This window comes from Protopterus annectens, chromosome 8.part0 (genome assembly GCF_019279795.1).
Source record: "Protopterus annectens isolate FY-2018-M chromosome 8.part0, PAN1.0, whole genome shotgun sequence".
Taxonomy (NCBI): Eukaryota; Metazoa; Chordata; order Ceratodontiformes; family Protopteridae; genus Protopterus; species Protopterus annectens.
The window spans coordinates 1,666,357,294-1,666,371,760 of NC_056741.1; the positions used below are offsets into that span (position 1 = coordinate 1,666,357,294).

Sequence of the window (14,467 nt, forward strand, 5' to 3'; positions counted from 1 at the left end):
AAATACTTCTTACAGGTCCAGCCACCGAGGTTCAGTAGGCATTGCCCCTCCAAGCACTGGTCCTTTCCAGCCCCCTCCAGGTCAGCTCAGCCCAGACCTAGGGGAAGCAGGCCCCCCCAGACAACAGCCCCAGGGAATGCAGAGATCTAAACAATGGAGTTCCTCCTCTTCAAAACCAGGAAGTGCAAAGCCACCCCCTTATGGTAAGAGCTCACAATGACTTTACACTTCCACCCCATCCCTCTGCCCACCTGCACTTGCCCCTAGGAGGGAAAACTCTCCTTCCATGCAAGCAACTGGGCCACCATTACCAGCGACCGCTGGGTTCTCAACATAGTGTCTCAGGGATACAAATTTTATTTTCACACTCTGCCAACCCCAAAAGGGTTCTCAAATATTCCCCAAACTAATGGGCAGAGGCCAAAAAGCAAATCCTTTCCCTCCTCTCTATGAGGGCAATAGAGCATGTTCCTGCAAAATAGACAGACCAAGGTTTCTACTCCAGACTCATCCTGGTACCCAGAAAAGAGGGCACATGGTGCCCCATCCTCGACCTATCCATTCTAAACACCTTTCTGGTGATACCAAAATTCAGAATGCTCACCCTCCAGCAGCTTCTTCCTATGCTTTCCAAGGATGCTTGGCTAGCCACCCTAGAGCTAAAAGAGGCCTGCCTACACATCCCAATCAGGGAATCATGCAGGAAATATCTAAGCTTCAGAGCAGGGTCACTGCACTTTCAGTTCGCTGCCCTTCCCTTTGGCTTATCCACTGCTCCCAGAGTTTTCACAAAATGTCTGGCTCCTGCCACTGCTTTTTTTCAGGCAAAGAAATATTCAAATGTAACCATACTTAGATGACTGCCTGATTCAGGCAGACAGTCAGGAAAAGATGCAAAAGCACCTGACCTTTGTAAAGGACCTTCTGACCTCCCTGAGGTACACTATCAATGAAAAGAAATCAAAACTAGTACCCACACAAAATATTGTATTCCTGGGAGCAAGCCTGGACACAGCATCCCAGATGGCAATCCTTACACCAGAAAAACAAACCTACCTGACAACCTACTTCTCTCAACTAGCCACCAGGACCCAGTTATCTGCAAGGAAAATCCTGCAAGCTTTAGGGTTCATGGCTTCTTGCATTCTACTCATTCCATATGCCAGACTGCATATGAGGAAACTGCAGTGTTACCTAAAAAGCCTTTGGTGTCAGCATTCTCAAGATCTGGAAACTCTTATACCAATGATACCTTGCCTAAGGAAAGATGTTTTTGGTGGGCAGCAGCATGCTATCACAACAAGAGACTTCCCTTCTCACTACCCCATGCCACCCAGACCCTCACCACAGACACATCAGACAATGCCTTAGGTGCACACCTGGATGGCAGGTGCATTCAGGGCCAATGGAGCCCAAATCAAATACATCTGCACATCAACCAATAGGAAATGTTAGCTGTTCAGCATGCCCTGAAAGCTTTCAGACCCCTACTCTCCCTGGGGCCTCTGTTGATCAAAACAGACAACACCACGGTGATGTGGTACATCAGCAAGCAGGGAGAGACTCACGCTTATCCTCTGTGCAGGCTCACCATGACCCTTTGGCACACGGCCACAGCCATGCAATTACACCTGTTAGCACAATTTCTGCCACGCTCTCTAAACTCTGACAGACAACCTAAGCAGAAACCTGCTAGACCCACATGAGTGGCAGCTAGACCAAAGAACCTTCACCCTTGTAACCCAGAAGTGGGTCACCCCAAAGGTAGACCTCTTTGCCTCCCACTGCAATCATCAGCTCAGCAAATTCTGCACCAGGGAACCTCACAGCAAGGTCTGGAAAGTGGATGCTCTATCATTCCATTGGGTAAACCTCTCGGTCTATGCATTTCCCCCTCTACCACTCATTAAAAGGGTACTGCTTAAAATAAGTGAGGAAAAACCGAGGACAATCCTGATTGCCTCAGACTGGCCATGACAGCACTGGTGCCCACTGCTGTGCAGCCTGTAACCCCTGCCACAATGGCACCTGCCTCAGATCTCAACACTCCTGACACAGAGGAATGGAGAATTCATGCATCCCCAATTGCAGACCCTGAATCTGGCAGCCTGGCTTATTTGCTGACCTCTCCTCAAGCTGCCAGTCCAAGCAAACAAGTTCTAGATATTATACATGAGGCCAGATGCCCCAGTACTAGAGAGTCTTATGGTGACAAATGGAAAAGGTTTTGCACCTGGATCCAGGCTAAGGGAGCCAGAACGGCACAGCCCTCCCTACCTCTCATCCTGGATTACCTGGCAGACATACTGCACAAGGGTCTATCCTTCTCTTCTATTACAATTCATGCCTCTGCCATCTCTCTTCATTTCAGCACAGAGCCACCTCTTTTCTTGCACCCTCTCATCAAACAGTTCCTAAGAGGGTCTAGCAACTTGAGGCCACCCAGAAGAGCTCCTACCCCAGCTTAGGACCTAAACATTGTGTTAGATAAGCTCACCCTGCCCCCTTTGAACCTGCAGCTTCAGCAGAGTTAAAATTGCTTCTGGCCATCACTTCAGCTAGAAGAGTATCAAAGCTACAAGCACTTATGGCTGTAGAGACATTCATCATTTTCCATGCTGACAGGGTCTCCCTCAGGACTGACTCATCCTTCATGCCAAAAGTGGTGTCCAGTGTGGCTCTCAACCAATCCATTCGCTTGCCCACCTTTTTCCCTTACCCACAAAACAAGGTGGAAAGGATTCTGCACTCTCTATATGTGCACAGACAGCTCAGATTCTACCTAGACAGGACTCAGTATTTTAGAAAGACTGATCAATTGCTAGTCAGCTTCACTGCAGGAGCAGAGGGCAAGGCCATATCCAAGCAAGCAATTTCCAAATGGATAGCACATTGCATCCATTTCTGCTACAAACAACACAGAAAACCTTCCTCCAAGGAGGTCAGGAAACATTCCACCAAAGCAACCTCCACCTCTGCAGCTTTTCTCAGAGGGCTCCCCACCAGGGACATCCTGGAGGCAGCAACAAGGACTTCTGTTCATACCTTCACTAAGCATTACCACCTGCCTATCTTCTCCAAATCCAGGACAGGCTTTGCCACTGCAGTCTTGCAGGGCATCCTAGCCAGCCCCCAGTCTTCTTGACTGCCTCCACCCTTTTCTTCAGCTTTGGGAATCAACTCAAATGTGATGACTGCAACAGTGAAACACAAAGAACATAGTACAGTTGTGTACACTTACCATAAATGTAGATGTTCGGGTGTATTCACTGTTGCAGTCCTGGTTTCCCCTCCCTCCATCCCCCTTGTCTCTCTTTCTCTCTCTCCTTACAAGGAATTTTTGGTATTTACTTTCTACTGATGGTGTTCTTCCACCATAACCTAGCTCCTTATTGGGAGCTCCTGACAGGGCAATAAAAACTGATGAATGGCATCGGCAGCCTGTTTTTATACCACATCAGTTCTGGAGTTATAGCAACCGAGGCAGAAATACTAAGCCTCTGGTATTCGAGCTGACTGAGGGCTACCCTGGCAGGGATAACCCAAATGTGATGACTGCAACAGTGAATGCACTCGAACATCTACATTTATGGTAAGTGTAGACAACTCTACTTTCTGAGAAACAGTTTGCATTTAGCATGCCTATAACACCAACATTCTGTACTATAATGTGATTAGTGGTCCTCTGTTTTAGCTTATTCCTACCCTTCAGATCTGTGCATGTAGGAATCTCATCACGGTTTGACCAGTGTAGTCATAGTATTCAACATCTCAGTAGGCATATTCTGTTTCTTAATTACACCCAAGCTCTCCATTCTGTGCAGCTCCCATTGAGTTTTATGTCTTACTCCTATCAGAATTTTCCTTGAGGTATGCATGCCTGTGAACATGGTAGGCTCTATTGTTGTATGATGCTTACCATAAAAGATCCCAGGCTAGTAGAGAAATATGCACAGTTATGAAGCAAGTAAGCAATGCTGACATGTACATCATGACATCTTTGCATCACTCCAATCTCTGAATAAAAGTCTTGCATTACTTATTCTTGTACTCTCCGCAAGTTCTGATGCAGTGGCAATATCTTGTAATTTGAGGAAGAAAGCAGTGTACACATGGGAGGCTTCAGCTTTTTTTTTGCATATCAGAACTTCAGCTGTTTGAGCAAACATCACTTTATACTTTGTGCATGTGAGTAAATTATACACCACACTTTATTTATTTTGAGCTTCTTTGCCTGGTTTTCTGGCTGCAGGACTTGGACCTATTTGGCCTTTTACAGGTTCAGAATTTTGACTTTTTTTGAGCATTATTGATTTGTAAGGATATGCAGAGTGTTAAATGCACTTAAACAGCAGACTAGGTAGTCTGATTGTATCCTCTTTAAGTATGCCAATATAATGTTATGTAATTGGGTTGTCAGCCTTGGTCTGACTTCATTGTTTTAGCTAGCTTTGTGGAAGAGGGGCTGGCCCTGACTATACTTCACATGACCTAATTTGGAATAACAATCGGAACACTAGAGGACCACACTGGGAAGGATCAAAGTGAGTAGCTGGTGTAGGTGACCCCAGGCCATGCAGAGGGTACTGACAAAGTCCCATCATCAGAAAGCCACTGGACCACAGTTGTAGCTCTCACACTTGGGATGTGTGAACTTTTAGCCTACCAAGGAGTATACTTAGTATAACTGAGAGCAGAAGTATACAAAGGCATTAATTAAAAAAACAAAATATTAACAGAACAAGCACTAAGTATACAGAGTCATTAATTAAAAACAAAAAGTAATAGAACAAACACTCATAAGTATAAAAAGGCATTGAAAAAACTAGCAGAACAAGCACTCATAAGTATACAGAAGAATTAATTTAAAAAAGACTAACAGAACAAGCACTCACAAGCATAAAGTGGCATTAATTAAAAACAAAAATCTAATAGAATAAGCACTCACAAGTATATAGAGGCATTAATTAAAAAAAACTAATACAACAAGCACTCGCAAATATATAGATGCATTAATTAAAAAAACAAAAAAAAATTAACAGAACAAGCACTCTCAAGTTTATAGAGGCATTAACTAAAAACAAAAAAACTAATAGAACAAGTACTCACAAGTATTATAGAGGCATTACTTAAAAAAAAAACAAAAAAAAAATAATAGAACAAGCACCCACAAGTATATAGAGGCATTAAAAAACAATAAAATAGCAGAACAAGCACTCATATGCATAATGTGGCATTAATGAAAAAAACAAAAAACTAATAGAACAAGCATTCACAAGTATATAGAGGCATTAAAAAACAAAATAGCAGAACAAGCACTCATACGTATACAGAGGCATTAATTAAAAAAAGCATACAACAAAATAACAGAACAAGCACTCACAAGTATAAAGAGGCATTAATTAAAAAACAAAAAAACTAATAGAACAAGCACAGGTATATAGAGGCATTAATTAAAAAACAAAAAAAAAAACTAGCACAACAAGCACTCATAAGTATACTGAGGCATTAATTAAAAAAATCTAACAGAACAAGCACTCACAAGCATAAAGAGGCATTGATTAAAAAACAAAAAAACTAACGGATCAAGCACTCACAAGTATACAGAGGCATTAATTAATAAAAAAAAACTAGCAGAACAAACACTCAAAAGCTTAAAGAGGCATTAATTAAAAACAAAAAATAATAAAACAAGCACTGAAGCACATTATCTGCTCAACAAGGGTGTGTGGCAATATTACTAGTTTTCAGTAAAATTTCTAACCCCTACCAAGTGGTAGACTAAATTCCTGCTTTTCACATCTTTCTGCAAGGGTCCTAGGAGAACAAATTGTCTGTTCAGGTACAAGGTTTGATGGTTGTTCAAGCAGCAGACAAATGTCAAGAAAAAAATTTAGAAAAAATGCACTGGTCACCTCTGACAGGCAGCTTAAGGTCATGAAATAAAAATATTGTCTTGCTACTACATCATCATATATGAAGTTTAATAACTATTGTAGTAAGTATCTCTTATTACTGTATCAACATATAGTTTTAATAGGATACATATTAAGCTTGACAAAGGATCCATTCTACCAGGCCACTTATTAAGTAAATAAGTAAATGCAGAGATGGTTGAATAAATGAATACTTAACAAAACACTGTGATATGTAAATAGAAAAACTCATTACACCAGATTTATACAATTTGAATATGCTAACTTGAAGCTTCCTTATTCCCTGCCTTTTGGTGTGAGAAGTTTTCTGACATAATTTGCATCCCTTGAGGTCATCTTTTTTAGAGCAAGTCAGATAGAATATGAATGTTTGATGCAGTGCACAGGATTCCAGATACTAGAAGTGCATGGATTTGTGGTAGTAGTACAAATTTTGATGATATAGGGGTGAGAACTGAGAACAGAATGTTTGTATGAGCTTTGTGTACTTATGGCAGTTACCACTTAACAGTTTTATTCTGTTTTGCCCTGACAGCTCCAAGTGCCCCTCCCCAGGCAGTTAGTGTACTAACCTATGGACTAAGCAATACAACAAGTGTTAGCATATCCTGGGAGCCACCACCTGCTGATGAACAGAATGGGATCATCAAAGAATACCGGGTAAGTCCACCAACCTCAGTAGATGTAATGCAACTTCCAAGCTGGAAAAAGGAAGTAAAAAATCTTCATAATATATCTCCCAGTTGGATAAGCAAACCGTAACAGAATTTCTTTAAACCATTGCACAGCACAACATGCATTCACTGAATCTATCAAGATTTGATCCCCAAATAAAATTTGGCAGTCATTTGGATCAAATTTTGGAAGCAGAAATGTCAGACTCATCAGAATGACAACTGGGGAAAAGTCACTACCAATGTCAACATCTTGTGCTCTGCCGCTGCCAGAATGAATAAAGACCGTACTTAAATGGGCATGAAGTGGCAAATGTATCCATGTCACAATCCCAGTGAAATCATTATGAGAATGATATTAACATCTTACTTGTACTAAAAAACACATATCAGCATTCTCAGCCATATTGATACTTCACAGCTGTCAGAGGTGCAGAACAACGGGGGGAGAATTGTGAATGTACCACTAGCAGAGGTATCAGTGCTACCATCATCTGTCATACTGACATAACTGCTATAATTGTCAGCACCTCCCTCACCAACAGATTCTTGGCATCACAGTCACATATAAGGGCTGAAACAAAAGTAGTAACTGTCTTTTGCAACAAACTTTATCTCACATGTAAACACTTGGGACAGTAATGTTAGGTTTTTATTTACTTATAAGGCAGCTGCCAATTCTTGAACATTGCTGTCATACTAGTTTCTGTTGTGGGGATTCTGAGGTCTAGGTTTGATTTGGAGTTGTTCATACTACTTTTGTGTCCATGATGCCCCACTGCTGCTTGCATTCAGTTATGTACATTCAGTCACACTAGTGTTATACACCTGATCTTCATTAGTGTTACACTGGCATTGACATCAGTGGGCATGGTTACACTGTCTCACTGATGACATGCTGATACTGTTGCATTCATGCCATGTTCATGCTGTCCCACACTAGTGTTATGATCATGTTCACACTTGTGGCATGCTTCACACTAGTGTTATACACCTGATCTTCATTAGTGTTACACTGGCATTGACATCAGTGGGCATGGTTACACTGTCTCACTGATGACATGCTGATACTGTTGCATTCATGCCATGTTCATGCTGTCCCACATTAGTGTTATGATCATGTTCACACTTGTGGCATGCTTCACACTAGTGTTATACACCTGATCTTCATTAGTGTTACACTGGCATTGACATCAGTGGGCATGGTTACACTGTCTCACTGATGACATGCTGATACTGTTGCAATCATTCCTTGTTCATGCTGTCACACACTAGTGTTATGATCATGTTCACACTTGTGGCAGGCTTTCAGTGTATAATTGCAACTTTAATAATATGTTCACACTGCCACATTAGTTTCATGTTAACATTCACATCTCATACTTGCACTGTCATATTACCAAGGTGTTTACACTGTCACTCACTAGTATAACACTTAATGTGTTGCATTATTGCTGTAGCTGCACTGCTACTTTAGTGTGCTTACATTGTTGGAGTTGTCTCTTGCTCATATTGTCATGTTACTGGCATGCTTTCACTGACACATGCTAGTATAACACTTAATCATTTACATTTTTGCTCTGCTTGCAGTGTTACATTAGTGTATATATACCATCACATCAGTGTCATGCTCATACAGCCATGTTGCACTTTCACTGTCACAGACTAGTATCACATTTAATCTTTTGCATTATTGTTGTACTTACACTGTTACATTAGTTCACTTAGATCCCCACATTAGTGTCATGCTCATACTAACATGTTAGTGACATGCTTTCACAAGCTGTTGCATTATTACAGTGCTGGTATTATCACACATTTATATTTTCAAGCTACTTTAGTGTGTTCATTGTCATACTAGTGAGTTTACACTCTGGTATTTAATATTCTTCTGACAGTGTCATACAAGTTTCATGCCAATAGTATTACATTAATATGCTCACACTACTACAATGCTCACAGTGTCACATTGATATACATGCACTGCCACAGTAGTGATGTTGATATTATCTTACTGGTGTCATATACATACTGTCACACTGGTGTGCTGTCATTTGTTACACTACTTTCTTGTTTAGTCTATCACACTAGTGTGTACAAAATGCTGAATTAGTGTTGTGGACACAAACTGTCACACTAATACCATTCTCACACTGTCACATCAGTGTTGTGCTCATTGCTTAAGCCTGACTTTAAATCGTTTTAGTGCATGTAGCTGTCTTAGTACAATTAGAATGAAGTTGCACTGTTTAATGATGTAATTAGAGTAGAGTGAATTACCTGCTGAATGTTTTGATGCAGAAGTGATAATGTTGAAGAGTAATTTTTAGAGATGGTCAGTGTTCAGTTTATATATTAGATTTCTTCCTGTAAGTTGTAGTTAGTTGGTCAGATAATATGGTAGCTCAGGCCAGTGTAATTGTTTGAGATGCACAGTGATGGGCTTTGTAAGGAAGATATGCTATACATTTAGCTGTCTTTTGTACCATGTGTCCGCTTTCTTCTTATATGGTGAATATAAATTAGTAAGAATAGAAGATGTATAAAGAAGAAAGTGAAGGTGGTAGGATGATGCTATGGTTTCCCTAGCTGTTTCTGTGAGGTGTGGTCTAGTACAAAACAGTGCTTCAAGTTTTTTGTGTGTTTTTTTGTGGCTTGAAAAATGTGTTGCTGAAATGTTAGGTTTTCATTTATTATAACAACAAGCAGTTTCATTTGTGATATTTCTGTTGTGTATTACCATTTGATGTAATGCTAAAAGTATGCTCTTGGTCTAGATGTTTAGGAAGAAATAACATTAACTTGGTTTTCTTGAGAGTTAAGATTAAGTTAAGGGGTTTGTAACATTGACTTGATAAAAGAAAAAAACACTCGAGTAATCTATTAAATGAACATTTTTGTAAAGATGTTTACCAAATGAAGGCATTATTTTAATATTACATTTAGTTAACCATGATAATAAGTATATCTGCAAACTGAATGTATTATTTTAATAATACTTACATTTAGTTAAGCATGTTTGCAACCATATTTACCAATTAAAGTGTTTTAGTATGGCTTACATTTCCTTTAACATGTTTCTAACCACATCTGTCAATTGAAGGCGATGTATCAGTACAACTTACATTTCGTTTAACATGTTTATAACTATTTCCAACAGAAGGCACTGCAGTGGCATGACTTGCATTTAGTTTAGTATGTTGGTAACTGCATCCACCAACCGAAGGGTTTATTTTATATGTGATGTAGAATATTACTAGTTTTAGCTCACGCACATGCACACGCACACAATTTATGTCATTCTTATGTTTTCTTAACTCGCATGTTTCACAACAGAAAAATATTAATTTCATTTCTATAGCAAATGCGCATCTGTATGTAGTTTATTACGTAACTTGAGTAACCTTTGCCAGAGCTGAGATGCATTAAAATTTATATATTTTATTACATCTCAAAAAATGTAACTTAATTTTTAAAATATGAAGGTGCCATTTATGTCTATTGTTTACCTTTTAAATCTTTTATAGTGAAATTTTAATTACAGTGTTCAGCTTCTCACAAATGTTTGATTTAGTTTGACACACTGTCAACAAAAATACAGCACTGATTTCAGCTGGTGGCACGAGGTTATCCAAAGCTAGGTTTAGCAGTTGTAAAAAGTTATTCAGATTTTTGTTAGTATATTTTGTACTTAAAAACTGGAATTCTAACATAAACCAAAGCAGACAAACCAACATAAAATGTTAAGTCAGCTAAAAAACAAATGTAACCAACCAAAATGGAGCCAAACTGAATGCTTTCATTCTTTTAATTCATACTACAAGAACTTCATCACAAACAGACCCACATATATTTCAACACTTAAATACACATAATGGCAAGTCACATAACATATTGCCAGTTAACTGAACTATCAGTAAGTTATAAAATATGAAAACAAATCTAATGAATTATTACAGTAAAATACTTGTTGTATCCTTCTTTCTTTTTAAAAACATTTGATATTAGTAACACCATTCAAGCATGGTGGCCTATCAGGGGATAAATGTATCTGCCACAACGTTTCTTTAACTTCAAGTTTGTATAAAAATCACCAATTAAAGGAGACAAAACTAAACTATCTAAAATGTGAAGAGAAATTTTCTTGAAATTACAGCATACAGGTGCATGTGTGGCCAAAGAATTTTTTAAATCCTTATTCCTGGTAACTGTAACATGTTCATATATACATTAGTTAAATTTTCTAACAGGTTTACCCACATAAAAGCTTGGACAAGATTCATAAAACACCAAGTAAACAGGCCTTTGTCACCAGTGCAGCACTCTGATGCCTCCATCACCCTTAGGGTTGCCACCTTTCTACTGTGCCATTTCCTGACAAACAAGCCCTGCCCCATGCACAATCAAGCCACACCCATTCCTTTTAAGAGCCACACACCCTTCCACCCACCCTTCAGCATAACAGACAGACAGACAGAGAGAAGAGATCTTATCTGGTCAAGCATCTTATACAATCAATGTAATCATATATTTCACTGTAGCATCAATGAGCTAAAGCTTTTGTTGGCGGTATATAAACAGTTGTGATGACAAACTAGACAAAAAGCTACATTTAAGCCTCACTAATACTACTAGACTGTACACCCTAGAGAAAGACACCTAAGGAAGAAACACAGGTCAAGGTACGAAACATGATTGACACACACGACAAGAATCCACAGATCTACAGTCCAGCATTCTTATATACAATTCCATTATATCACATTCACTGCAACAAACCAGAAAACCAGATTAGAAACTGTTCTAGTTAATCACCACATGTTGAACATCTAGATAGTTACACACATCTTGTCATGATCAATAGTGATATACAGCTTAGCACAGCTAGTGAATTAATATAAATTTAATATTTAAAAGCTGTGCAGTAGCTATTCATTCCCATTATCACACTAATCTTTCACATCTTAATAAATGAAAAAGTTAATAAAAAAAAAAAAAAATCATTAAAAAAATCCACTTAAAAAACAGCAGCAGGGCTCTCTAAAACAAGCCTCAGCAGAACAGAACAGAACAGGCAGGCCCACAACCAGCAAGCAGGGGGCACTACAACACCAGCAACAGTCCAAGCAGGGCAAGCAGCGCAGGCAAGGCAAGCAGCAGGGCAGGGGGGGCCAGCAGGCAGGGCAGGGCTTCCAGGGCAGGGCAGGGCTTCCAGGCAGGCAGCAGGGGCAGCTTCCAGGCAGGGCAGGGCTTCAGGCGGCTTCCAGGGCAGGCAGGCAGGGCAGGCAGGGGTCTTCCCAGGCAGGTCTTCCAGGCAGGCAGGACAGGCAGGCGGCAAGGCAGGGTCCAGGCTCCAAGCAAAATTTCAGATAGAGCACTTTCAGTTTAACCTACTAAGAAGTTAAGATGCTGAAGCAAGCTTTTTTATTCTTAAAAATTTATATTCTTAAATTTCGGCTTTTTAACTTTTTACTACTAACTTGCTGCTGTTGCTTGCTGCCCTCGCCTGCGCAAGCAGCCAATCAAAGCAGCCAATTCGGTCTCAAGAATGTTTTTTGAGATTTTTTTTTTTTTGCTGGCGAGCGGTCGTATTTCCGGACTCCGATCACGGGAACCCGGAGGAACCGGGTGCTCCCGACTGATTCGGCACACCGGAAAAAGAGGAAAAAGTAACGGTTCTAATCACCCTCCCAGGATGGGTGAACTAGTACACGGCCCTCACTCCCATCCACCTTAACTGCCCATCCAGTATTAGTGTTGCTTACTAAGAATGAGTTGTAATCTGGGCTTCTGCGCTTTGTGCCAGGGGGCTAGAAATATAGCAACATTTATTATTAAATTAATGGAAAATTATAGGGAGAAACTTTGTTTTAAAAACTGAATATTTGGCTAAAGTACTGAAACTAAATTGATCATCATATCTTTGTTTTTCTAGTTTAACTTTATCTAACACTTCATTAAGAATACAGTAAAATGAAACCACTGATAATTTAGTCATTTAGTCATTCTGCAGGGTTGACTTGATGAAAGCTATTTTCATCCCATAAATGCATGACCCCTTTTGGCCCAGGCATGTGAGAAGATAATGAGAGAGGATGGCATTGAATGGTGAATGCTCTTTTGGGGGGGGGTACAGTAACAATGACTAGAAGTGTGGCTATGAGATGAAGATCTTAGCCCTGAGCTATCATTCTGGTTCACATACTGCATGCATTTGGGGTTTGAGACCCTCATGAATGGAAAAAAGATTTTCTTCACAAGGTAGCCGAGTTGGGAACCAAACTGTAAAACAAAGCACTATGAGTCAGCAGCGTTATCAGTTGTACTGCTGTGTTACCCATCAGTGTATCATTAATATATTTGTTGCCAAGATATTTAATCCAGTTTTGTTCTATTTGCATCATCAGATTGTTCGGGCATGAATCCTAATTGAAGAGGCAAAATTATTGAATTGGCTTTTTTTTAATTGGCTTCAAAGATAGCAGCCATAATTTTAATATTGCCTTTATGAGGGAAACTGGGTTGAAAATTTCAGTCATATTGTGGTCAGAATTAGGCTTATATGTAGAAGTGGTTTTGTATTAAATCAGCTACATCCTTTCTCATCATATATAATGACTTTGAGTCATCCTTGTCTTTGAGGTATGTCTGGGGTGATGAAATACTCCTCTGGAATTTCCTGGGGCTTTATTTAATGCTACCTCCATCAGGAATATGTGTAGCATACTTTCAAATGCACTTTGGGATGTCAACTAGAACTTTGGACACAATTTTATGACTTCCATGCTACCAGGTCTCTTTGCATACAGAGCTTTAGTTGACATAACATCAACAAAATGAGTTGCCATTTGATTTTAAACAAAGCTTGGAGTGACCCAGGTTAGCTGCAGATGTATAATTTCTTTTGAATACCTTCAGTGGGAAAGTGTTACAGACTCCTCCTTCTATATCCTCCATTGAGATACTTGGAGTGTTCTCTACAACATTTCTCCGATTACTTATCAACTCAGAAAATGATCATCCAAGGCTGGATCACTGTAAAATATAATGGACTCACCATAGGATATCTTCTGTGTTATGGAAGGCCTTGGCTACATTTAGTTTGTCTCCTCAAGAAAGTGATGGCTGATCGAGAACTCTTTCTGAGAGTTTCCATCATCATCATCATCATTATCATCAACCCCCTTTTCCCATTTTCTACATGGGATCCGGGTGTCTTATCAGCTGTCACCATCTGTCTTGACTCAGTGTCACTGCGTTCCCTTCTTCAACAGTCATGTCTGACAGTCACAGGTTTTCTCTGACATAATCCATCCACTTCTTTGCTAGATGCACTGATTTCTTAATGTGTTCTTCTTGTCTGTCCCAAATATTCTTCACTGGATTGTCTTCTGGTTTTCTGCACTTGTCTCCAAACCACTTTAATTTGTTCTCTTTGACTTTATCTTCCATTGGAGCTACCTTGGCTTCTGCTGTATGTCCTCATTTCTTCATCTGTTCCATAGTGTGCATTCTACCACCATTTCAGGCACTTCATCTCCATCACCTCTAGCCTCCTCAACTGTTCTGCTTTTGCTGCCCAAATTTCTCTACCATACGGTAGTACTAGTTGCATCACTGTTTTGTATACCCTACTTTTTGGCTTCTTTGGCATTCTACTGTCTTATAATGACCCTCTGTGCCAGTTGGCTGCAGCCACTCTAATTATAGCTTAGACCTCCACATTTAGATCTCCTTCTCATCATGAATTCCTCCCAGATACTTGGAAGCAGTGAACCAGTTCCACTATTTCCCTTTTATCTTATTTCTCAGCCTGTCTTGATTTCCCCCATTTGCTGCCATTACAAGTGTCTTATC

General features: G+C 39.8%; 1 protein-coding gene across 4 annotated transcripts in view; it reads left to right on the forward strand.

Moving 5' to 3' along the window:
- ROBO3 (roundabout guidance receptor 3) overlaps positions 1-14,467 on the forward strand; it is a 2,447,731-nt gene that overhangs the window by 2,063,117 nt on the left and 370,147 nt on the right. For all 4 annotated transcript variants that reach the window (XM_044081188.1, XM_044081190.1, XM_044081189.1 and 1 more), the window contains one exon: positions 6,472-6,596. In XM_044081188.1, coding sequence (XP_043937123.1) covers positions 6,472-6,596 — 125 coding nt within the window. The remainder of the gene's footprint in view (positions 1-6,471; positions 6,597-14,467) is intronic.